General features: G+C 39.6%; 1 protein-coding gene across 19 annotated transcripts in view; it reads left to right on the forward strand.

Moving 5' to 3' along the window:
* The window catches only part of FGGY (FGGY carbohydrate kinase domain containing), a 297,390-nt gene that overhangs the window by 182,894 nt on the left and 87,664 nt on the right, over positions 1-26,832 (forward strand). For 18 of the 19 annotated variants that reach the window (XR_014695699.1, XR_014695700.1, XR_014695701.1 and 15 more), the window contains one exon: positions 783-871. Coding sequence is in view for 14 of the 19 variants with exons in the window: in XM_084528570.1 (XP_084384696.1) it covers positions 783-871 (89 nt within the window). In the remaining 5 variants the exon portion in view is untranslated. Of the gene's footprint in view, positions 1-782; positions 872-25,544; positions 25,590-26,832 lie in introns of those variants that run through there. The other variant, XM_084528562.1, reaches the window with a different exon arrangement.

Raw genomic sequence — 26,832 nt, forward strand, 5'->3', positions numbered from 1 at the left:
CTTCACTTACTCCGTCAATTGGAGAAATAGCATAGGACCTCTGTTCAACTGGGAACCCACCGCTTTGTATTTTGGTACTCATTTCAACCAAATTTTACAAAAGAGAGGCAGAGTTTGCACACTTTTATTGGTTGTTAGTGAGAATTTAGGTGGATGCTTCGATGGCAACTGTAAGGTTGTAGTGTGGCATTGAAGCTGATTGTTAGCGGTTCATCCATTCGGTTGAGGGCTTCTGAATGTCCCAGCTGTGGGGAAAACCAGCTTCCCTGGAAGCTTACAGGTCCTTGCAAGCTTTGATCAATTGGCCAGATAGATTGGAAAGGTTTGTTCTGGTGCTTACATAGGTATTTGTGTTTTTTCTTTTTTTTTCTGTAATTACAGCTCAGAAGTAACAAATATAAAATGGTTAATTTTAGAAAGTAGAGCATTCTTCAAGGAAATATTTTTTTGAGTAAATTGTCTACTGATTTTGAGACTGCTCTGACATTAAGCAGCTGACTGGGAACTGAAAGAGCCCACGTTATTGATCTGAAACATGTGCCTCCATGAAGTCTTCTTGGGAAACTCGTTTCTTATGATCAGTCCCTGGTGGGGGAAGGACTCAGTTCTTCAGACAGTAAATTGCTGCAAAGTGAGCAGAGCAGGAATCTAGGAAGAGATCAGAACACTGGGTTTGGAAAGATTGTCATTTTTACACAACTGGCAGGTTTATTAATTTTGTTAAAATAAGGACGTGATCGTGTCTGGCCTCTAATATCTATGTTTCTATTTTTTTTTGTTAGAACTTGCAAGAATCATGCTGGGAGAAGGCAGGCTACTTCTTTGATCTTCCAGATTTCTTATCTTGGAAAGCCACAGGTGTTACTGCAAGGTATGTTAATTATAACATTATGATTTGGTCGTCTTAGTCTATTTTCTTATGTATGTTCCTGCTTTAATTCATTTTGACTGGACATGCTGTTATATACATCTGTCTGTAATTGTCTGCCCCAAAACATCTTGAACCTATCTCCTGCTTCCATTGTGCATTCCTGAACACAGTTGTTCCTGTGAGCAGTGTAATTCACAGATAGAGTATGTTGCTACAACTGTTGGTTAATTGGTCTTATACCCCATTTTGGAACATAAATATGATTGCTCTAGTTACTGTGAAATATGCTTCTAATAATGCTTTGAAATCTGCTTTTGTTGACAAATTTATTGACTTTTTGAGAATTGAAACAAAATACTTTGCTTGTATGGTAGGCATCTGGTAAAACCTTTCTAAAAATGGTTGCTTCAGTGTAAAATGTGGCAGCTGTATTGCTCTCCGAAGCATCTTTTTATCCATTTATTAGTACCTTTTGAGAGAAGCCCTTCAGTCTTGATTAAAGTGACTTCACTACAAGTGATGCATTTGCAGATAAGTAAGTCCATGTGAAAAGTGAGGTAAAGTGTTAATTGGTTAAAAAAATAATTAAATAAAATCTTATGGCCCAATTCCACACCCAGCTCTGTGCAGGTCACAGATATTTCCATCGCAGTTTACAGAGTTGTAACTGTGCAAAAAACTAGTCTAAAATGACAAGTGGTTACAGGCTAGTTTTAGGCTCCTGAAGTGGAAGATGCCTGCACATCAAGCACAGTTCTTTTTGTTTGAGTGCTTTCTTTCTCCCTAGTCAGTCTCCATAATAGACACCTATTGTTAAATATTTTGCATTATATAGCAGGAAAGTGCAAGTTTAGCTTATTAAAAAAAAAAAAAAAAAAAAAAAAGCAATGTTTTTGTAAGATCTTGGTAGCTTTCAGTTGAAAGATAGTATCTCAAGTTTAGTCAGATTCCTGTGCTGTGTGGCTGTGAACTATGTAACAAGGGAACAACTCTCACCCCAAAGATCTTGCAATCTCGGCTGACTTCTCACCTGACCCAACTCTAATTTCAGGAGGATAAATCCCAGGCTCCCAGAGGATGTGCCATGCAGGGCCTCTGTACTGTGAAAACACTCAAGACTTTGATTTAAAACTAGCACCCTGTGCTCAGGGGACTAGGTGGAGAAAGGCAACTGCCTTTTTTCTATAAACAATTTAAGGGTGCTGCAGATCAAGTGCTTCTCAAATTTTGACAAAATTGTGTGGGAGAAAACTAGTTTCCTGTCCTAAAGAGAGCCTTTTTGAGGTAGTTGGAGGATATGATGACCTGGAAAATAGGTATGCCTAAATATCACTTGTATGTGGCTACAGAGTTTTGCCATTTGTCTTGTAATAATTCTGTTTAGCAGAACATGGAGGAAACATTTTTATCTGCTCCTACATGTGGTAGGAGCATCGTTGTATTACACCTGGCTAGGACACTGGTTAGAAAGCTGTTCCAAACACAGTTTCAGTTTGGCCTTGTGGCCAGATGGAGATCAATAGATGGGATGAAATGTGTGGGCAAGTCAAGAAATGATCACCTTGTGCTGATAACCAAAAAAGCCAAAACGGAATGCAGTCCTGTCCGTCTTGGGTTTAATGGTGGCAGCTTTAATGTATAAAAGAAATCCCCCTCTCTGTTCTCTCTTTCTCTCTCCATCTCTCTTAATCTCCAACTAGTGCGAGAGCTAATGGAAAAGAAGAGCAGTGCCTTCCTGCAGCCTTAAAGATGTAGCTGTCACTATGACTAATTCTTTAGCTGTTGGGAAATGAATGGTTATATCGAAGTACAGGAGTTATGCTGGCGGGGCAGCCCAGTAAGGGCTTGCTGCTAACAACGGATGCTGCAGCACTGGGGAGTCTGGATGGAGAAGAGGATAACTGTGCTCAGGACAGTGAAGCTGTTTATCATCTGCCTTTTATGTATTCCTGAAAATTCCCACCTCCTGTGGTTTTTGCAAAACTCTTGCTAGAATTACACAGTCGGTGTGCCATGCCTGGTGTTTGCTATTCCAGCGTAGCATTTGTCATCTGTTTGCTGCATGTACCTGTCGGTGGTTATAAATTCTGGGAGGTCTTTGGGGAAGAGCAGGGGATTTCTTGGGTAAGTTGTCAATGCCCAGCACTGCAGAAGCCTAATTCCTTCTGGGAACTTGGGATGGAGCAAACAGATCTTACAAACTAAAGACTTTATTCTGTAGTGCTAGTTTAACCTGTACAGGAGTACAGCCTGAATTCTTGGGATGAAAACTTTCAGCCTCCTCTGTAGTTTATGGCAGGAGGCTTTAAAAAGAAGTTAGGGAGGGGTACATGGGAGCTTAGAGCATGGTAACAGAGTTATTGTCCACTGTCCCTTATGGATGCCTTCAATTAAGGGACAGAGTTAATTTGTGAGTTCTGGGGGAGGGAAGAGAAGGATGAACACTAAAAATAGTGTTGTGTGCTTGATGTGGTCCGGCGTTGTGGCTTGCACTGGCCTCTGGCACTCAGATCTCAGTGAAGCTCAGGTGCTCTTGCTCTGAAAGTAGATCTGGAAGGGAGCGCTCGTGGGTAACTCCAGCTCCTTGGTCCCTCCTCGCTTTGGGTCTGTGTTCTTGGCAGCAGCTTTTTGGAAGTGAGGCAGAAAAATCTCTTCTCAAATAATAAAAAAAAAAAAGTACTGCAGCAGGTTGTACTCCAGATCAGAGCTGACTGAATTATTAGTGGTGAGTCTATTTCCTTGGAAATGCCATTTTGATTAGTCCAGAAGTTTTTGACGGTATTGATGAATGTTGTACGGGAGAGAGGAATGTAAGGAAAACACTTTCTGGAGAAAGTGGTATGTGTGTGTTTGTTTTTGTTTTTCATCACTCCCTCTGGTTCAACCTTTTTATATTTTGGATAAAGTAGTTCCTTGCACATCCTCCTGTGCTGCTTTAATGTGTGCTCCCCCACATCAAACTGATCGTTTTGGCTCTAGTGGAATGTCTTATATGGTAACAAAGGAGGGAGAAATAGGAAAATAAGGACAAGAAATATTTTGTTGGAATTAAACCTACTTTTTTTTTTCCATCCTCTGCTCTCCCCTGTGCACACCTGTTTCTTGAGAATTTCCATGTAGTTTGGTGTAGTGAAGTAATTCATCCCGCATATGTTCATAATTCTGTGGAAGTGGGAATTAACAAGTGTAAGATTCTTACCACCTTTTCTCCCCTTAAGCACAAAGGAGCCTATTCACAGGGCAAGGCACACTGTTAGTCATTGTGAATCACACGTTACATGGCCCTGATAAAAGATACAGAGTTTTTAATCTGTTTTGGTGGTGGGTATTCTACTAGGATCAAAGCAGTTGCAGAGGCACTTTTATAGGAGACTTCTGCATGCATCGAAACTATTACTCTTGCTTCTTTACATTTTGAAGTGCCAGTTTAAAACATTTTGTATGTTTTTAACATTTAAAAACTGTATGTAGCCTGTTTGGCTTCACTGAGATTACTCAGTGCTCCAAGTGAAGTAGTGTGTGATCAGGATTTGAAGTATTTGAAGACAGTTCTTGATAAGTGTTTCGGAGTATGAAATCGTTTGTTTTTTACCTTCAGATGATTCTGCTGGCTTCAACTGCCTTGTTGCCAAAGGACTTTTCCCCAGTGGATATCTAGTAAGCACTAAATGCTTTCTACCTGAAAGATGGGCCCTCAAACATACTCAGATTTTTACCTACTCCCTTTGAAATTGCTGTATGTCTCAGTGAACAGCATCCACCCATGAACTGCAAAAGATGAGTTCCAAAATGAGATTCCCATTGGTCTTAAAAGATCACCTGCAATATTCCCTATTAAAAATACTCATATTATTGCTCCATTGGGTTGATGAAATACTGTGTGGTTGTTCTGAATGATCCAGATGCTGGTCTGCATTAAGAAGTGTTACTGACATCTCTCTAGTTAACCTTTGGAACATTTCCTGCCCCTCAGGGCTGCAGCAACGAGCATTGGTTTGGCCACTTGACTACTCAGTTGTCTTACTGCAGAAGTGCTGCTCTGGAGAGGAAGAGAGATGGTTTTTCACAGACATGTTAGCAGTGCTTTTCAGAGGCTCAGCACTTTTACTCATGGTGAGTGTGACTCACTGCTCTCTTCCACCCACCGTCTATAACCTCTGATAACTTTTCCTTTATATGGTATTTTGGATGAAGCTATCTTAATAAAATCTAAATACATACCTGGTTTAGTTAGAAGTTACTGCGTTGTGGATGGAGGTTTTGTATCAGAGATGCACTTCTACAATTCAGCTGTATTTCTGAAGTCTGATGAAGGATTAGTCTGTGGACAGGACTATGGCTAAGCTGTTACATCAGGTGGAATTCACACACAAATTTTGCAAAAGGTCATGTGCATTGAGGTCCAGCATTCTGCTTGAGGCCACTTCCAATCACAAGCAGCTTGCTCCCTGGAAAACTAGGTAGTCTTTACTGGATTCACATGGTTCAAGATGAGCTGTAATCAAAAGAGAGTGGAGGAGGTTTTGGAAGCGCAGGTAGGAATGTCAGGCCTGACAGTAACTGGAGAGTATCCAACATGCAAGAAGCCACTGGATGAGGAAGAACAATTCAGTACCTATAAAGAAAACATTGGCAAATAGTTCCTAAGTGAGAAGTACCAGAATGAGTGAAGAAGTCAGACACGTAGAACTCTTTTAAAGAAACTCCCAAAGTTGCAGAAAAAAAAAGTCAGAACAAGCTGACATTTATATGAACTTTTTTTTTTTAATGTTATACTCCAAATGTGTTAATAGTTGGGGAAGGTAATTTATTAACTAGTAGAGACTTCATCTCATGTATGAGTATTGACCCAAATGATTCTCCTGTGGAAATATTTGTCCACTCAGTCTTCAACTGCTAGCCTTCACTCCAGGGAAAATGATATAGCAGAGATGTTTTGTTGGGAAATCTTTCATAAATTATCTACATCCAACATAGATCTCAGAATCACGAGTTTCTTCAGAGAAAAACAGTTTCATAGGAAAGAAGTTCACACTGTTATAGCAATTGCAGGCTGTAAACTTAAACACTGTAGTTCTAAATGGCTGTAGTTCTTAAAAAAAAATCAAAAAAACATGAACCACATAACTAGTTTTAGCCTATTTATGTGTATAAGAGGAGGGGGGGTGGGAAGGGTATCTTTTTAATATACAGTATATTTTCAGTGGGAAAATACCTTGACAATTTCTTTCCTTCTCCTTCATTTATGAGAAGGAGGCTGGTGTCTTGGTTTATGTACATTTAAATAGCTGACTCTTTACATTAAGCAGTGATTAAGTCCTAAAGGTTTATTTATAACCTCCTCCCACTTGCTTATTGTTAGGGCTAAGGATGGCTCTGTTGTACTGATTTAAATCAAGAGAACTCGTGATGTTAGTGGGATTGACGCAGAGCGTGCTGGGATAAATAGGAGGAGAATATGGGCCATTGCTGAACTGCAGTGCTGGAAGCTTGCAGTAAAACATTAAAGCTAGGGAGGTACTTTTGAATCCAGGAACCTAGATTCAAATCTGCTTTATCATGTCCCCTGTGTGATTTGTAGAAGTGAATTTTTGGAGGTGTTTAGACAACTGTATACCTTTTGAGGATTTGATTCTTACTCATTCATATGTTTGTTCTTCATCTGTTAAACTGATACATACATATACTGCTACGAGGTTGCTTCTTTTCCCCTTGTTTTATCACATTCCCTTCCACAGTGATTTTGTCACTGTGATTAGTGGAGTCCCCACCAAGCATTTTATCCAGATGGGCTAGAAACTTTGAAAGGAGAGAGAATTTGGAAGAGGAGCTTATATTTAGAGGTGCTGTAGAAGAGACAAGCTAATGTAAGTTAAATGATGATCTGAAGGATGCTTGTGTCTTTTTAAGGGATTGAGCAATCCTGGTCAGTGAGCCGTGGTAACTGGAGCAGTGCAGACACCGTATTCCTGGGGCCAGCTGCCCTTCCCTTCCTTCCTAGCTGGGCCGTGACTAATGTATATCCTTTGGCTGGGATTCTGGTGTTTGACTTCTTGTTTATATTTTGTACCAGCCTCAGAAGATGCCCAGTCTGAAAATCAGGCCTCTCTCTGGAAAGAGAGGGGCTAGGGAATGTTTCCTGATCAGCACTGCGGTCCATGTGACGGTGACAGTATCCTGACTTGCACTCGGGTTTTATGTCCTGTTTTTGAAACCCAAGCCTTCAGACTTGCAGACTTGTTTGGAGAAATCTCTGGAGAAGGGAGAATTATCTTGAAGGGCTGGTAGGGAGGGGAGGGATGGTGTTTTTGTGGATTGGACAAACAAAGTACCATGAATTTCCTGTCCTGAAGCCAATAGCAAGTGTCCCTGCGACGGTATCTTTGCCAAACAAGAGAGAATTCCACTTCTATCAGGCTTTTAATAAATTCAAAACATGTTCTTTGGAGACTGGTGACACACAGACTGATGCAGTGTAAGAAAATAGGAAGTGTGTAGCTGCAAAAATGATCAGGAATGTGAAGGGCAGGTGCAATGTGAGCCATTACTGCTAGATATTTTCTTTTTAATGATTAATTTAAAAACGGCATGTCCTTGGGTCAGAGTCGTCTGAAAGAGCTCTGTGTGCTAAATAAGAAAATTGTTAGCAGGTCTCGTTAATGTTAGCCAGGAAGCATACAGGCAAACAGGAAGCTTTAGCTATTGTTGTTGTACAAATGCCCTTTACAAAATATTAGCAAGAGAAACTTAATGTGTTTTCCACAAGAACAGGAGCCCTTCATAGTGTCTAACTGTATCTGCAGAGCGAAGAAAACCTGCATTGTCCCTCTGCAGCAGCTTTGACATACATCGAGACGTCGCGTTTCAGAGATCTCAATTCACATCTTCAAATATTTACTACTCCAATTATTTTTCTTAAAGATGTTAAGGTCCTTAATTAGCTGCGACGGCATCTAGCATTTAGTTTTCTATTGTGTTCCTTTGCTGCTTAAAAAAAAAAAAAAAGAAAAAAGAAAAAAAAAGAGTCAGCCAGGTCAGTATAGAAAAGGATTGGGGGCAGGCGCGGTAGTAGATGTATTACTGGCACCCTGCCACGGAGACAGTGAACTCTGAGCCAACCATGAAGTCATTTTGAACTCAGGGAGTCTCACTAATCCAAGGCAATGCGTCTTAATTTGACAAAGCAAAGACTGCTTGATAAGCAACCCCCGCTAGAAATGCTGTTAAACGGGGGTGTTTGTAAGCTTAGATTGTGGCCGAGAAGTGCGGTGATAGGGGAGGAATCATCTTGTTTTCAGGTCCTTACTCCCCCAAGCCCAAAGGCAGGCTTGGCTCCGGTCTCCCCTGCAGTTCGGGCTGTGCAGTGGCTTGATGTGAAATTTGAGAAACATATGTAGTTTTCTATTTCAGGAAAATGAGCTCAGGGATTGAATGTGTGTTTTGTTGGCTGTTAAGCTCTGATCTTGCCTAGTGTGGTAGTTTGAGTGTGTGTGTGTGTGTGTGTGTGTCTGTGCAATGGTTAAGACATTCGCCAGCACTTCTTAAAAATAAAATTCGGGGTTCATATATTCACTGCTGCTAAAGGTCTTACTTCTGCAGTTTCAAAATGCAACGTCCTACATCACAAGCAGCCTAAGTATGCTATGGTACATCAGAAAATGTTTCTGGCTTTTATTTTTCCAAAATAGTCATTAACATTTACTTGAGCTGATGAGTGGTACACACAAAGTTTTCCATCAAGGCAAAGGAGCTGTGTTTAAACAACCCTTTCATTGTTGATCCTGTGCAGAAGCAATGTACACATGAACACTGTAATTACTGGCTTCTTGGAGGGTCAGATAATAATCTTCCCTTAATAACGTTTGCAAAGAGATGGCTAGGAGTCTTTCAGATCCAGCTTGTTGACTTGCTAAGCAATGGTGGCAGCCCTGGGTAACTGTGTCTCACTGAAGCTGGGGGGATATTAAAGGAGGTTGTGGTCTTAGGGCCTGAAATTCTGAGGAAAGACAAGGCTGAAACCACATAAGGGCTTTTTGTCTTTCAGTTCTCTTCTTCCTTTTATTATTTTTTTGAATTTAATTTTTATTTTATTTATTTATTTATTTATTAAGCCAGGAGTTCAGGGTGTATGTTTCTTTTGCTTCAGCTTCTGAGAACGCCATCACCGATCAGACCCCCGTGGTATATGACATGTTATAAACAGTGTCACCTTCTTTGAACTTGTGCTTACGTGAAACGTTGTGGAAAGCCCCATGCAAGGCCCTTGTCCCTTGTGAAATTGGGTCTCCATTCAGCAAAGAGTGTGCAAATATTGCTTTCTTGCCTAAATGTGAACCAGATAAGAAAATAGCTGTACTGCTGAACTCTTGGGTCATTTACAGCCCCAGCAGTGTTTCAGTGAGCACATGTATAATGCATGTATTCACGGGAACTTCTTAAAAACCACCCCCTGAAAACAATAACATTCCAGAAGAGTTCTCAACCAAAGAAGGAAAAGAAAACTATGTAACGTGAAGTCTGAGCATTGTATTGAGTACATATAGTGCTTAAAAGTATTAAAACTCACTTATTGTTCCATAAGGGCATCCTTTAAAAAAAATTCTCCTCTGTAATATCGAATATATAAAAGTCTTAATCAATTCAGCCTTATAATATTCTTCTTAACTAAAAGGTGGCATTATTATTTTGTATATGGGAATATAGCCATGCAGTGTGAAGGGTAAGATTTCTCTAAGTGTTTAGCTTTGTGTCCAGCTTTCTGGCTAACTTGCAGTTACAAATTGCGTACGTATTTTTACAGTTCACACTATAAATTATTTATTCTGGACCAATTCTTCCTCCAGACTCACCAAACAAATGCTTTTCACCACCGGAGAGTTTCTCCTATCCCTTTTACTGTAATACATGGTTGAAACAACAGTCTTGGACTGGAAGGCAGTCTACTTATATGCTTGCTTTATTTTTGTTGGCTGGCTATCTAAATCTGTTTAATGTTAGTAACTTTCACTGGAAATTCTCCTCGTGCTTTAGGATGACACTGATGATGTCAGGGTTGATTTACATTATCTCTTTAAAGTAGCATTAGCTTACATAGGACCTTTCCTCTTGTTTGTTTTAGCATTCATATTGTCCAGAGAGGAGCCTTTTAACTGTGAAATGTAAATATCCTGACAGCTCAGACTTCAAAAGAAAGTGATTCTTTGTCCATAGCGGTGATACGATTTTTTTGCCAGCACTGTAACCTTTACAATAGTGTACTTTTATGCTTGACCTGCCGTCTGCATATAAAAATCATCTTAGGTCACTGGTACAGTGCCTTCAAGAACACGTCTAAAGAAGGCAAACGCTTTTACGTGTGTGTGCTGCCATTTCTGCTTTGTGGTAGCCCTTCTGCCACTTTCAGTAAGGTCTGGTTATTGATTCGGTGTGCCTGGCTGTGCCTCCTGCTTACATTAAGATAGCAAACACTTCTATCGTAGCAAATTGATGTTCCCAGATAGCGAGCCCAGTATTATATACTTGTATAACGTGTTATATGAAATCACCAAGGATTTGGGTTTTTGTTCCCTTCTTCCTTTATTCCAGTGCCGTTCCATTAAGCTGCTCATTAGATGAGAAGCTGTAATTCAGTTTTCAGTGGATGAAATGTATTTGTGCTTACGGAATCAAAGACATTCCAAGACAGGCTGTTTGTTTTCTTACTACCTTCTTTAATTAAATTTTACTGGTAGGATTCTGACCGTCTGACTTTAGAGAAATAGGTGAAGCAATAATGATTGCAGTATGGTGCACCAAAGTTACATTTACTGGTTGTTAGACCCTGTATGTGTAGGAAACAATCCTCCTGTGGACAAGATAGTTAAAACTAGGTTCTACCATGTCTTTACCTTAATTTTAAAGTGTATAGAGGAAGTTGTACATTTTGTCTTCAAGTATTAAATGGCTTCAGGTAATATTTAGATTTTAGAGAGAGAAACCAGAATGAGCAACTTTGCTAATTTTGTTGTATTTTAATATCTCAGGTTACTCACATTCAGCCTTAAATTGTCTCCAGAGCTGCTAATCTAAGTCAAAGCCTGCGTTTGTCCATTTTATTTTGGTTCGTGTAGTTATCTGCTATCTCAGATTTGTCAGCCTGAGTTATGAACTTGCTGGTGCTCTGCGGTATGTTTCTGCCCTTCTGCTCTCGCTGAGTGGAGGTTTGGGAACAGCAAGCATTCCTCAGCGCCTGTCCCTGTGTTACTTGGGGGGTGCAGGCAGCTCACAGTCCCACATCTGGGCCCCCGCCGGGACCCCCAGGTTCCCCGTGCCAGTGTGTGTTAGTGTGGGAGGGAGGTCATGGAAGGGAGCCTTGCGATGGCCTCTAATACCCTCATGCAAGGAATTTTTGTCAGTGAAAAAGAGAGGTTTGGGGCTTTTTGTACTGCATAGGTTGCCTGGGGAAACTTACGTGAGGATGTGCAAAGATTTGCTAGTTTTATTCAAAAGAAAGAAATAAATCCAAAACCAAACAAAACCCCACCTCCAAACCCACTTGTGTTCATGCATATGTATTACACCTTTAGGATGAAGGAGATAACCCCAAGTTTCATTCATGAGTTTGAAACTTTTAAGATCTTGTCTTCTTCCATCCTCATTTTCCAAGATGAGCTCCTTCTGAGGGTGAGGCAGGGTCTGCACAATAGGATTTTTTTAATATTCAGTGAAAAGTTTTGTGAGGGGGGAGAATGTCCCACAAAATATACAGAAAGCTGTTCTCCTGTAGCTTCCATCTTCTGACATTCCTTCCATGAACCTGTACCTGTACTTAATGAACATTAAGATGGGCACGTGTGTGTCTCAGACAAAGGAGAGTTCTTCAGTGTTCCCTGATCCTCATGGTGAGCTGGGTAGCACCAGGTATGACTGTGATGGGAGAGCTTTCTGAATGGATCCCAGTTTGTTTCAGACTCTCTGTATACTTTGTCCTGTAGCAACTGTTCATTTTGTGTATAAGGACGGTTCATAAACAGATGTTGAAACTCAATGTGGTGCCTGAAATTTACTGCTGTTTCTGACACGCCTGTAACAACACAGGCAATCCTTATTTATATGGGTTAGCTCCACCAGCAATCTATCAAAGTAAATCTTCTATTAACTCTTTCTTTTAGGGTAATGTCTCTTTAAATGTGGATCAAAAGAAAATTAGACCTACTAAAAATGTTAGGTGTCAAGGGATTGTTAATTGCCTAACCTATCAGGAGGCATATTAATTATTTACTTAAAGTTGATGCTCATTTGCTTTAGCACAAACAAAAAACGGAGATAAAGGAGGAGAAAGAGTGGAAAGAGAATGTCCAAAATGACATGGCACAAATTACCTTGTTACTACGATAAGTACTGTGCTGATAGAAACCGCTTCAGGAAGATCTCTAAGGCTTTGTCTGGTATTTAATTAATTAATTAATTTATTTATTTTTATCTGTTTTATCTGAAGGGGACCCAGTGTGTGTGTGTCAGTGTGTGCATGTGCACATATGTGCATGCAATAGGGAATACCTTATTAAATTTGAAACTCCTCTTGGAGCATTATTGCCCAAGCAAACCACATCATGCCAAGCTTTTGAAAATGCACACTGGTTCAGAGAAAGCATTTTAATATATTGAAGCCTCGAGCCATCTACCTCTCTGTTCCCAAGAGTTCTACCTGAAAACTTCCAGGGCTGAATAATTTAAGGTTTGGGGTTTTTTAATCTTTCTGCAAGAAACGCTAGTCTGATGTTTTATTTTCTTAAAGTCTGAACTCCACATAACTTTTTTTCAGAACTGTTTATCCTCACTCCAGACATGAACCTTGGAAAGGTGGCAGAAAAAACAAACAGCTGCTGTGTTTTTGGGCAGTCTGCATTCCTTTAAACTCTCTGAGATCAGACTTGTGCTGAAATTTTCAACTTATTTGTCCTAGGGCTTAACCACTTTCACTCCTGCTTAAAAGCGAGTGAGTTTGCCATTCCAGTGCTTGTGAGAGCTGTCATGTGGAGCCTTAATGATTCAAGAGCTAGGAATATACGACGTGTTCTTAGGCTTTTTATTATTGTTTCATTCCAGCTTCACCTACCTCCCTAATCATCAGGCCGTGTTTGGACTCTCCCGTCTTTTTTTAACTTAAGTGTTTTGCTGAAGATAATTTAGGGAATTCTGCTTTCGCTTTCTATTTGGGGTAAACTTGATGCATGTAAAAATGTTGTTAATGGCCTGAGCGGCGCTCTTCAAAGCCAGCCACAGGCCCCAGGCCTGCAGGCGGCGTGATCCCATCCAAGCCTGGCTTTCTTTCCCTCACGTGGGAGAGGGCGAGGAGAGCCATCCATCCCGAGGCAGCATTTTGTGCCTTCTCTGTAAGGTCTCCAGGCTGTGTTTCCAGAGCTTGATGTGAAAGAATAACGACACAGCGAGGTGCGGGTGGTGAGCTACTCAGGGAGTTGGATGGTCGGGGCATTCGATGGCTTTGCCTGTCAGAGCCATGAGGGTGCTGCTTCCACTTGTGCCTGCCAGCTCCCTGCCCTCCTGTTCGTGGAACTACGTCAAGGGATCGCTTGTGCCACATCCCTGATGGTGTGAGCTGTGTTCACTACCTCGGGCGGGATGCTGAGGCCACATGTGTGTGTTTACTAGCAACTAGAGCTAATGGAAAAACAAAGCAGTCCCTCCAATTCTGAAGGGCTTTTCAGTTAACCGTGTTCATTCTTTTCTTTGGGCCTATGTCCAGCAAAGCACTTAGGCACGTGCTTAAAGTTAAAGCATGTGCTTAAGTGCTTTGTTGGTCTGGGGCCTTTATTTGCTCTCCAGGCATGTTGGTATGAACAGGCTGTTGGTTGTGTGAATGTTTGGGGAACTGTTCTTTTTATGCTATTGATTTTTCTCCTCTGAACTTTTTGTCCACTTACGTCCCAGGAAAGATACTTTGTGACTTGAGTATGACATCCTGCATGACACACAAAACGATTTGCAGCCTGTAGGCTATTGATGGAAATTAATAGGCAATGTGTATGAAGGAATCGTGCATTTGGGAAAAATCAAGGTCAGTTCACCCAGAGAGGTTTTCATCTGATGTCTTGCTCCTGCTGAGTAATCTGGTTGGCAGCACTTGCCATATGACAAGGGCATCCTCAGGCACAGTACTGTGGGTCTAGCCCATGGTATGGTACATATGTCCTTCCAGATATTTTTTTTGCTGCCTTTTAGGTGGCAGTTGCTGTTAATTTTTGATCTAGAAGTAGATTTACTTAGCTGTTTGTTTTTTTGTTTCTGGTTTTTGTTACTGCAGTCCAGGCTTGCATCTCTCTGATTACCACAGATCTGCAGATCTTGTGCTGTCCCTTCTCTTCATTCTCGTACCATCCATGGCAAGTCAGGGCAAGAGAACTCAGTTAATTTGAGACTTTAGGATTTCTGTCTGCATCTTGCAGCAGTGAAAGTTGGCCTTTCACCTCTAGAGCCATCTTAGAACATTAGCACGTTTTATTTTTGCTGTCTTTGACAAGGGGCAAAACACTTTATGCTAAGGAAAATGACTTTATCATGCAGAGTGTGTAACCTGGTATTGCTGACTTAGTTGTTGGAGGTAGTAAGGACTACCTGTATAGCACAATCCTGTGGATGCTTATGCATACAAGTGACTTGCCTTATATAAATGCTCCAGTTGACGTCAAAGGTGCTGTTCAGGTCAGATTATGCATACCTAAGTCTTAGTAGGACCCAGCTCTTGGATAAATAGAAGTTTTCAAAATTGCATTTTTAAAATTGGTTCTTAATTTCTCTTACATTAAAATGTACAGTGCTTCTATGAAGCATGATCTTAATTCCATCACCTAATTTGTTAAACCACACAAACATGGAAATTCTTGCATATTTTTTTCTTTAAAAAGATACCTGGCACTAAAGAAAGACTAGAACTTTTTTTTTTTTTTTTTTTTTTTTTTTTCTGGCATCCAGTAAAGGAATTTTAAATTGACCGTAAGTCCATTCTTCTCTGTGCTTGCAATATTTGCATGTTTATTTTCTCTGAGTATTGCAGTATAATTCAAGTATCAGGAAAGGGAAAGACAAATATTGTAGAGTTGTTAGAACTGCCTGAAAGAGTTCATTACAGTTTAGAACAGTGGTAAACTCCACCCTTCTGGTTCAACCGTCACCTTTCACAGTGTTTAGGGCAAGGCAAGCTCGGGCATTACCCGGCTTACCTGGGAGGGTTCGCTCTGTCCCTGAGAGCGCTGAGGATGTTCATTCCCAGATTAAGTTGTTTTTAAGATTTAAATGAATGTAAAAACCATTGATGTCCACCTTCCTTGTGTAACAAGATCTAAGCATCTGAAATGAGAACCATAACATTTAAACATTTAACATTAAAAAATGGTATTAGGGACTGTAGGTTCTGAACAAATGTACCTTGTATTTTGGAATGACTTTTGATTTTAAGAATATAAATTGACTGACCTGATTTTTGTGACAGGAGGTAAAAACACACCTCATTGCCTGTGCAGGAATCCCTAACATGCATTTTTGATTCACATCCACATGGCAGCCAAATCCTGTCATCCTAACTCGAATATGGTTTGAAGGTGTTTTGCCTGAATACAGGAGGGCTCAATATTGTAGTTTGGAGTGTGAAATTTGATCGGTCTCCATCAAAATATAGTTACTAAAACTTTCTTTTATTTCAGCACTCTTGGCAATTTCCCTGCTTCTGTTCTGGTTTCACTTAGTCTTTGGCCACAAGTGCCTGACAGCCTGGGTTCCAGCTCAGCACAGTCGTTCAGCACATGCCTGCCTAAGCTGGTAAAAGCTCCATTAACTCTACTGACGTTTCTTCAAGAGTTTATATTCATACATATATTTAAGTACCATGCAAAATTAGAATCTCAACACTTAAAATGTTAGGAACAGACGTATTATTTACTCATGAATTAGTAAAATCTGTTTCTATAGCAAACTAGAGAAGAGAATTCTGGAAAATATTTATTTTTCAAAATATCATTGTTAGGGTTGTAAGGTGTTTGTTGTTGTGGTGTTTTTTGCTTGTGTTGTTGTTTGTTGTTTTTCCCCCATTAGTCTAATTCTGCATAATTTTATGAAAAAAAACACATACCACATCACAAAGTGTAGCATTACTCGCATGGAGACATGTAGTACCCAGTCACTATGCAGAGTATCAGTGTCTGCACTGCTGCTGGCCAGACATTTTCCTCAGCATCATGCCACCCTTTCCAAACCACTGGAAAAGTCCAAAATACCTCCTAAGTCCTTATGTTCCCTGAAGATGGATGTTGGTGGTGCATTTCCCACATCCACTTTTCATATGGTAGAAGAATAAAGTGTCAATGGAGCTAAAAACTGCAACCTTCCTGTACCCTATTGGTGCCAATTCTGTTGAATAATAATCTATTATAATACAGCAAAGAGATACGAGGATGCATGTGGCCATGGGAGGACCAGTGGCTGAAGCACCAGCTGGTACTGACAGATGTGCTTGGTGATGCACATGTGGATGTGTGAGTAGTGGTGTGCTGCCCTTATTGGATTAGGAGAAATTAATGGTGCTGTAAGGGAGTAATTTTGCTCTATCAAAAACCACACAGTAGTAAGGGAGCTGGTCTGAAACCTAACTTCCTTCCTCTTGGTAACTTGTAGCCTTTTCTCATTGAATGTCTGGTGAAGCCTTGAAGTATGGTAAATTTTCCCAAGTTTAGACTTCAAAGGAAAGCTGTATTGTATACTGGCTCCGTGTACCAGTACTTTCAAGTTTAATTGTGTAATAGTTTTAAATGTCTAAAGAGGGTAACAGGAGAAGATATTTATTTCAACTAAGAGTTTGTATTTGGAAATATATTTACTTACTATTGCAGTTCGGTTTGCTTGAAATACTGATGTTGAAAAGTATATTTTTTCTGCATCAATTGAACTGAAATACTGCTGATGTTGCATAATGGCAGGAGGTCTGTCCAGAGGGCAGCCTGCCGGACTGGACTGTCTAGATGCATGGGCTTTATTTCCAGTTTTGCTTTTCATTTGCATTATTGTTTTTGGATTATTTTTATAACCTTTCTTTTGCTTATTAAAGTTTTAAAACTTAAAGTGGAGAAGAAATAGAGTTGTATGTAAGTATACACTTTTTTTTTACTCTCATATTTAAAGATTTAGACTGTAGCCGTGCACAGGAAGATGGTTAACATGTTCAGCATCATGGTATCTGAATGTTGTCTTTTTGCCTAGGACACTGGACTGAGTCTCAGGACTGAAGATTCATTTTAGGGGTCCGACTGACATTTACTCTTTGACCCTTGGCCAAGTCTCTCAATTTCTTTTTCCTCCATTTGCCATCTTTTGAGGGAATGGATTAATATTTCCAGACCCACATGCTATGTCTGATTTGTCTAGACAATACATTTTTGTGTCTAGGACTGTGTCTCATTATGTGTTTTTCAACAATGCTGAAGACAATGGGCTTGAATCTTGGTTGGGTGTCTGTAATATAATACAGAATGAAATTAATAAAAAAGCAGGCAGTCTGCTGACTGTTTGCTTCCCCTTGCCTCATGACGTGGTGAGGCGTATGTGGGTGGATAAAATATTCTTATTTTGTAATTTCTGGTTCAACTCAACATGGTTAGCTAAATGCATCCCTGGTATGAATCTGCCAAAATTACTGGATATACACAAGGGATTAATCTAACTTGCCGTGTTGTGTTTGAGATGGGTGTTTCCCTTCAGGTCTGATGACATAACTTCTAGGAAAACTGAATTTAAAAGTCTAAGGCTTTGAGTCTTTTGATAGCATATTCCTAAATAGAAACACTCTTTTTTTTTTTTTTTTTTTTAATTGGACACTATTACAAGTAGCGAAAGAAATATCTTCTCATTTTAGTTAGTTAAGTAGTTCTCAGTTTAGTTTAGTTAACAGATTCACCTTCTGTTTTATGACTTTTTCACCATTTGCATTGTTTGAAGCATTTATTTGTATTTTTTAAAGAGAGACTTAAATAGATTTCAGCAAAAAAAAAATACAGACATGTACATCCTCCCAGTCCTAAATAAATATCTGTATGTATATAAAGGGGTGTGTGTGCTTTCAGAATTCTAGCAAGATGTACAAAAGTTACCTTTTGAAGATATCTTATCCAGTGAAGGATTTTTTTATGGGGGCTGATCCTTAGAGTGTGAGTGTCGCAGAAGTGCTTTCCCCAACAATGTGTCATTAAGTTTGAAGCATATCTGTGTAATACAACATCAATCTCTTACCTCTTTGGAGCAGAGAAAACATCTACACTTTATATTTCTCAAGAGACGTCTGTGCCCATTATGGTGGTAATTGGAGGTCACTCTTCACTCTGGTGGGGTTGGTCAGTTGATAGCACAATTTAAAGGACTTTGCTGATTCTAAACCTTACACTCCTATGTAGTCCTTGAAAATGATCCTATTGTTCTGTGGTGTTTTTTTTTTTCCTTTCAGAGTGGCATCCAGTGTTTAAATATAACATGGAATCTTGTCAGGGAGTGGCTGTAATCAGAGGAGATTAATTATAGATGTGGGTGTAGAAAATTGCAGATGTGAATTGTATTTTTCAGGCAATAAAATCCTTCCCTTTAAGTAAGCAACATATTTGCGTAGAAAATTCAGTAATTTAAAAAGCCAATCAAAACCTCCTAAGAGTTGCAACACGAACACCACGTCCTACAGTGGGGTTTGAGTTAATTATTCTTTTCTCCCCTGTACAGAAATAATGTTAATTTTTTGGCTTACAAATGAAAAGACTTTCTTTCCTGCTCGCTTGTATTCTGGTTGTTCCTAAGGGCTGTGAGTGGGACTTCGGCACGCACGCAGGTTTGTGTGTGCTCAGAGTCCTGCTTCTGCATGCTGCATCCTGCACAAGGCCTGAGAGCCCGTGGTAAGACATCTTGCCTTGAATGCCTCCTCTCACTGAGATCCTGGAAAAGTCTGCAAGGAAACAAAGTTATGGTCCTACAAGCAATTGTTGTCTTGTATTTTCTTCCTGGATGTTGTAGGGGACTTCAGGTACTGAAATGGGGCCGGTTGGCAGGCAGGTGTGGAGGCTGTATTTGTGCATTGCTTCCAGGAGTGCAGCCTTTGCTGGAGCCCTCCTCTTACATAAAGCAGTACGTTACTCTTCCATGGACTGTGCTTTGCCAGGAAGATTTATGGTAGAGGACGGGAGACAGACCTGTTCTGCATTTTTAAATGAAAGCTATGCCACCAGTCCAGTGAGACTTCTGACTTTTCCAGATGTGAGGTCAACAGAGCTGTTGAATAAAAGTTTACTTTTTTTTTTTAATCAAGCTTCAGTCTCATCAATTGCGAAGGAATCACTTAGGACCATAGAAGTACACTGAGCCAGCAACATTAAGAAATGGAGGGCATATAATAACGTCTTAGCTGAAATTCAATCAAATAATTTCAATACAGATTTTAAGGAAAAGCCTGTGCAATAGCAGTTTCAGTAAAAGACAAGGCTAAAAAAGAAATTGCCTTGAAAGTGTAAGGGAAGGTCTTATTATCATCAAATTCCAGTATCTGAATTAGTTTCAACATATCCAGCTTAGAGGTCGTGAGCTTTGTTATTTAGGTTGGTGATTTTTGTGGATTTGTAGCTTTTACCAAACTGCCACACTTGCAAGAAAATGCAGCCTTTTCTACCAACCCTTTTTTGAAACTGAAGAGCTGCTTCCTGAGACTCAGTTTTCTTCACGGACAACTCAATACTGAAGATGTTTAAAGTGAGATAATGAAAACTTCTTAAAGAAAGGAAGACTTAAATAATTTCAGGAACATGAACTCTTGCAGGTTGAGATGTGCAGTTAAATCCTACTTCACACGTGACACATGACAAAATGGGCATTGACCTCACTGTTAGCAAATGCTGGCTTTTACATCATGCAGAAGGAAGGAAATTCAACATAGTTTTTTATATATATGTGTATATACACATACATACAAAAATGTTTTGTTTTGTTTTTTTTTCTTGTGCAGTTTTAGTGAAGATTTCAAACGGGGGAGAGAACTTTGCTTTTTACATTTAAATAATTCTAAAAGTCTAGCTGGCAAACAGACTACTTTTTATTAATATAAATGTTATCCAGAGCATAGAAAGAATGAAGTTAGTTGAACTGGTATTGCTGATTACCATGATGTCCTTGCTGCCTTTCTTGCCTGGGTTTAAATCTTTAGAGATGCAAAGGCTGGACGGGGAGGCCTCTGAGTGCGATAGGAATGTGTCTGCTAGTTGTCCCGAACCGGCTTCTCCACCTGTCTTTTTGTTTGGCATGTTTAATGCTTTGTTAGAAGCAAACCCTCGTCAGGCAACAGTCACGTTGCACTGCTGTATGAAGACAATGGGTCTGGGCAAGCAGGGATTTCATAGGGTTTAGGTCAAAGGCATGAATAATAAAAAGTAGCATGTTGTAAATATTAGGAACTTGGGATTTGCACGGTTAGGTGGATGGATGGAACAGCCCCTGACATGTTTCAGTTTGTGTACATGCAATTAAAGAGCTGTTGAATAGGTGAAATGAGTAAAATGCAGACAGCACATGTGAAATGGAGCACACCCAGATTTACTTGGCCCTGTGGTTTAAAACTAATCTGCCCGGGAGATCTACGGTAGTAACTGAGTGACAACAGGTGCAGCTCTTCTTACACTGCTGTGAACTCAACCCACAGCTCTTTGATTCTTTTTAGCCAACACTTAACATAGGCAGCATCTCATTCATTTTATATGCTCCAAGACTAAATGACTAGGTGTCACATTTTTCCTCCTATTACCGAGAAGTGTTCCCTCAGGACAAATTACCCTCTTCTTTTCCTCTTTCCCCCCAAGCAGCCAAATACAGCAGGTAGGCAGACATCGGTGTGACAGGTACAACAGTGGGGTATATGTAACTAATAATCTGGTTCTATTTAAAAGGTCAGGTATTAACATATTAGCTATAATGGAGCAGAAAATAGTTGCCTGTTTTCCTATTGCTCTGTGATAATCTCTGCTGTGTTTTAGGATTTTGCAGTGCCAGTGCCCAGTTCTGCTTCATATAAACCTTGGACAGTGAGAGTATGTGTGCTATGTCTTAATTTTTTGTCTGGAACATTTTTGTGAAAAACCACAGTTAGATCTGTAACGGAGAGTTGAATCGCTCGTTTTTGTAAAAAGCCTCAAGACTGGGATGCATAATTTGGGAGGACATTGACAGCTTGGTCCAGATGTCTGTATGTGGAGAAGTTCATTTGAGCAGAACCTAAGCCCTGGATTTCAGTTTGCATTTGAAATCTGCTTTAAATTTAAAGTTTGCAGAACAAAAGGAAAAACATGTTTGATGTTGTGACGGTCACACTCCATTGTTTCAGGTCTCATTCTTGCTTTCAGAACCTCATACAACTTTTGTAGTTCTTGATTGTCTGTGGCTTTAAATAAATCTGGCCGACAGAAACTTTCTGCAGAAGGCTACTTTATCCTACTGCACACTATTCCTTGTGGGACCTTGCAGTACTTTATCCCAGCTTTTGTGGGGCTTAGCTTTGGGTACAGTCCTCAGCAGGTGCAGTTGGTTTTAGTTCATCACCACCAAGTCTCTCTCAATATGAGACTAAGATGCAAGGACATTTTTCATTGAAGTGCTCCATTTAACACATTTTGTGATTAAACCCTTGCATTGTTTAATGATGCCTGCAAAATGAATTGCATTAATTAGTTTGAATTCATTTCTGACCCGCTAGGATGAATGCAGCAGATCCCTTTGCTTTGGAATCAAGAGTAAAGCTTCCATTCGCTTCAGGATGGTCAAGACAGGGTATCTGTCTTTAAAACTGGTGGCCGAAGCACTTTCCAGGATAACTGGTATTGTACCAACCATCTTCAATGGAAATTCCTTATGGGGTCACTTTTCAGGGAGAAACTCTTTCTTTTTGTAACTCTTCTTGTTAAGACTTTTCTGTTAACCTATAAACCAAATTCAGATGACATCCAGAAGACCACTGCAATTATAGAACATGGCCCAAAATGTATTTTATTGTCAGAGACAGCAAGTGCTCTCTCTGCAAAGAAAGCTTGGGCAACTTTTCACTAGGTAATATTCAAGTTGTGGAGAAGTTTTTTGTGACCTTTATATTTTAGATACATTTTCAGGCAGATAACTAAGACAGTACTTTTTTTTTTCCCCATTTTTCTATGAGTACCTAATTTCCATCTCTCCAAGGAGCACAACAGAGTTCATGAGAATATTCAGACTGGGAATACGATGGGGGCAGAGCCTGTATCAACCAACTTGGAGCACACACTGCTAACGCCAGAATGCTGTCTTGAAAGGACCATTTGCCCCCACTAACCTTCAAAAGGTTAGGCATTGAGGCAACTAGAGCATGGCCAGAGCAACTCAGGTGCTCTATCACTGAAGACACTTTGAACCTTGTTATTTTTTAATGAGGACATACCAAGATTTTGGTCATACAGGACTTCAGCATAGTCACAGCCAGTTCCCAGCAAAAGATGTGCAAGAACTCAAAGCTAGACTGTAACAGAAAGGATTGTGTAATATGCTGTGCACAGCCAAATCTAATTTGTAATGAATTTTAAGGTTGTTTTTTTTTTTTTTTTTTTTTTCTTGAGGCTCTTGGATGCAAGGAGGATCCTATCGCTCTTTGTAGACTAAAATTTGTAAGAAACTCTAAACATAATCATATTCCTGTTGGAAAATATGGTTTAAATTAAAGTTTTCCATTTGAAAGTGTTGCTTTTCAGTGGGAATATTCTGAGCAAAATCTTTTGTTCTGAACAGAGAAAGGAAATCTTTCATTTCATTGTATTTGGAATGTGCTTGAAGAAAAGAGTTCGACTTCATTGTCTGTCAGCCTGGCTAAATATGGCCCGTGTTACTGGGGGGTTCCACTCCTTGTCTTCTGAAGGTCTGTGTGAGATGAGGCAGTCAGGAGAGGATTGTGTCCTGGATTATTGCCTTTCAGTTTAGTACCTTTGAACCCATCAGACTCTGGTGGCAAAGGATGGGGAGCATTGGCTTCTGTGCAACTGGTTCATCCAGGATCCACTGCTGCAAATCTGTCGTTTATGACCAAATAATTGAGGTAGTACAGCCAAATAATCGGAAAAAAAAAAGAATATGATAGAATGAACATCAGTACTTTTTCTGTTTAATGTCTGTGCTTCATCTCATAAAACTTAGGAGTTGCTAAATAAATGCTTTGGTTCCTCAACTTCCTCATTACTGGTCAGTCTCTTTGGATCCAGGTTTCCTAAGGTACCATTTGAGTTATCACTTCCTCAGGGTTATATGCTGAAGGGAGATTGGCAATAAAACTGATATGCATCTATACCATTGTATTCAAAGGTGAAGAAACATGAATAAGCTGTTCTTTCTTCACATGTATACAGCTCTCTGGGATATACAGATCGAGCAACTGTGTGTAATTATTAGAGCACCTTATCAGGTGGGTGGCCGACCAACACATCTAGGTTCTTTTGAACCATGTCGTAAAGTTTATCTATTGTTATAGACGTCTCAAATCCTTTAACTGTGTTTCTTGATCTGTTATCTAAGAGAGCAGAATGCCCTTCTGCATTACACTACTTTCTCTTAAATATTAAAGATTTGTAGAAAGTTGTGTCATTTAACTGAACGTATTCTTTTTATGTGGCAAATGAGTAGCGGCAGGGGTGGAATAAGAACCTTAAATCCCAGAGAAACATAAATGCTTGTACGGTATTTACAAAATAAGCATTTTGAAGTTCTTGTTGTGACCATGAAAATGAAAGCCTAGTGGCATGAGATAAATTGTAGCTCAGATTTGAGGCTGGCCTTCATATCAAAACCTTCCACTTACATAGATACGCCAGCTGATTCATTTGGGAAGACATGTCCTTCCCAGTTCATATTTTCTATATTGTGTTAAAAATTCAACTAGAAATCGGTTATTTATCCTTTTTCTGTAAGCACTTTGCATTTATAAATCTATACAGGCAGGATGAAAACACTTACGGGCTCGCTGTTTCATATGGTCAGCAATACCCTGTAGGAAAGCTCCAACAGGCTGGAATTGAGTGGATGGGGCTGGTCTGCCTGTCCCCTGCTCACACCATTTCAGTGAGCCTATATGTAATGTAATTATGTAATATATGTATGTATGTGTATATATGTGTAATATATGTAATGAAGTGCTGCTGAGAGTGAGCTGCATGGAAGAACCAGCCCTTGTTTGTTTAAAACCTGCTCTTTGGAGTCTTGCAGGGCAGTTTAAGTTTATCTTTGGATAAGCACAGAGACTCAGAGGGAGTTGCTTTGTGATCTTTGAAGCCATGACATTTAGCTGTCATCCTTAGAGCATTTTTCAGGGTGTGGCAACAGTTCATAGCATTGATCTAATTAGAAAAATACATGTTTAGTTCTGATGATAAATTGTTATGGCTTGATATTTACCATATTTGGGAAAACTTAATGCATTATTGTTTCACTCTTTATGTCTACATTTTCCCTAAAGTCATGAAATAATCTTTCATTGAAATTGTGTCTTCATTTTTCTTTTAAATGAGATGTTTGAGCTCATTTGAGGGAAATGTTTATTTTTTCCCCCCAGTATTTTCTTCAGCATACAATTTATTTATTCACCCAGTTTTTGTCAAAGGTTCTAATTAGATTTCTGTGTTTGGCTTTTAAATCCTTGGACATTGGAATTCTTATATCAACATTATCATTGCTATAGTTACAGTCATATGTTTTTCTGTTTTCCTACCAGACGCTGAACTGTAATTGTCTGATCTACTCCTAAACTGCTTTAAAAAAAAAAAAAAGGGGGGGGGAGGAAAGAGGAGGAGGCAGACTTCAACAGTGTTTGAACTGCAACCCTGAAATAATCTCCACTGTATTGTTAAGGCTCTAAATAGTTAACTCCGTATGTTTTTTTTCCAAGACAGGTAATATTAATAGATTTGCTTCTTGCAAAGAGAAGGCACTGCACCTTTTTAAGCAGTGGGAATGTCACTGAACAGCAGCAATCCTCTGTTTGGGAAAAAAAAAAAAAGTCACTCCAGACGAACAGAATGAAGGAAAACATGATGCATTTATGCATTTAAAATACACATTTCTGTCCTGGATGAGAAAATGGGAGGATACAAAGTCCATATAATTGCATGATCTTTTCTGCTCAGAGGATATACACTGAGAACAGTGTCCTTAACTGTCAATGATCTTTAAGGTCCCTTCCAACCCAAGCCGTTCTATGATTCTGTAATCCTGCCCTCACTTCTGCATCCTAGGTTCTCATTACAAACCCCCAAAACTTGGTGAATCCAAGTTGCAGAAGTTTTCTAGCTGTGAGGAAAGTCTCTTTCTGTTCTCATTTGTCTGTATGGTGTGTACAGTATCACTGTCTAGAAGCTGCAGTTTTTGATTTGCATCTAATAAATAAAAACAGCTTCTCTTCTGTTCTGTTTGCTGATTTCTTTCCTTGTTTCTGTTATTAGGGTTTTAGTGGAGGAGAGGTATGCACTGTCACATCGTTTGTAGGGTATTTCTATCAGGTGAGTAGGAAGCTGTGCCAGGGGTGTTTGTTGAATTTGAAAGCAGCAGACTCCATTCTCTTAGCAACCTCCTTTTCAAAGGGAAAGAGATAATAAACTACAATGGCATCTTTACCAGCAGATGTTTTGTCTCTCTGTTTGACTGCACAGTTAGTATTTTGAGTATCTAGTTGGGTTTCAATGTGTTTATAGGTGTGGGTTCTAGGTGTTTACATACTTGGCTTGCTTCAGACACCTCTCTAAACTTTGCTGCTGTCTTATTTTTAAGTTTTCTGAAGGCAGCAATCTTCCAGTGTTTGTACCTTGTGTGTGGTGGGATTCTTGTCCAGGGCTGGTTTTCCTGGGTATTATGGTAACGTAGCAATATGTAATGCAATGAGACTTTTAGTTTAGTTCTCCTTACTTAGGTCCCTAGGTAGTTCACATAGAAAAAAAAAAAGGCGGGTTTGCTTTAATTCAGAAAATATTCTTTGTAGAAAGGATTTTTGTGTTAGTTTTACTAAAGCATTTGATCTCTTTCTTGCAAAACTGTTCAGACGCTTTGGTAAAATTCAGTTTGTGCTGAAGATGCTTGCTGAGATTATAAAATCCTAATAAAAAGTATACATCTGTGAAAGTACACCTCAGCTGAAAATGAGTCATAAATAAGTTATCTTGTAAGATACCAAAGAATGAATCCCTTAAAGGGGCTTTTCTCCTCAAGAACAGTTATGATGTTGTGTTTCAGAGATGCATCACAGCTGTCTTGTTCTTGGTGGTTCAACAGTATTCTGAAGATTAAAGATAGCTGAAATTTTCAGTCGTAGTTAGTATTATTAATACCTTCTACTTTACTGACTTTTCAAGCACAATTAAATACTGATGTTCTGAGATGGTTCTTAGTGTTCAGACAGACAACAGTTGGTTAAATACTAAATCTTCCAGAACATTATTCATGTTTCGGGGCAAATGGGAGGTTGGGGATATGGATCACTTTAGGAGGGGGAAAAAACCTGTTCCAATAGCGTTTGTACACATGCTGTTGTGTTTTGTTTATATTCTGCTCCTGTACTCTGCCCTTGTGATGCTTTACTGTCACAGTGAAGTTCACCATTGTCTTATCAGGAACAAGACCTGAAACAAGAGCTTAACGTTGCACTCACTTGCATCGTGGCTAATGCTATTTCAGCATGTCACTGGTCTGTCATCAGCTTCTGCTGAGATACAGACCCGATGATAGTGGTACTTGAACATATGCTGTAACAGAAGCTCCTGTAGTTGCATGTGATTTCGCTCGTACACATTCACCTGATAAAGGCATTTTGTACCTGCAGGTATTGAAGCAATGCTATTTAATCTAATTATCAGGGCATACATCATGTCCTGCAACTTGTAATTCAGCTTGAACATAAG

This window comes from Aythya ferina (genome assembly GCF_964211825.1).
Source record: "Aythya ferina genome assembly, chromosome: 8".
Classification (NCBI taxonomy): domain Eukaryota; kingdom Metazoa; phylum Chordata; class Aves; order Anseriformes; family Anatidae; genus Aythya; species Aythya ferina.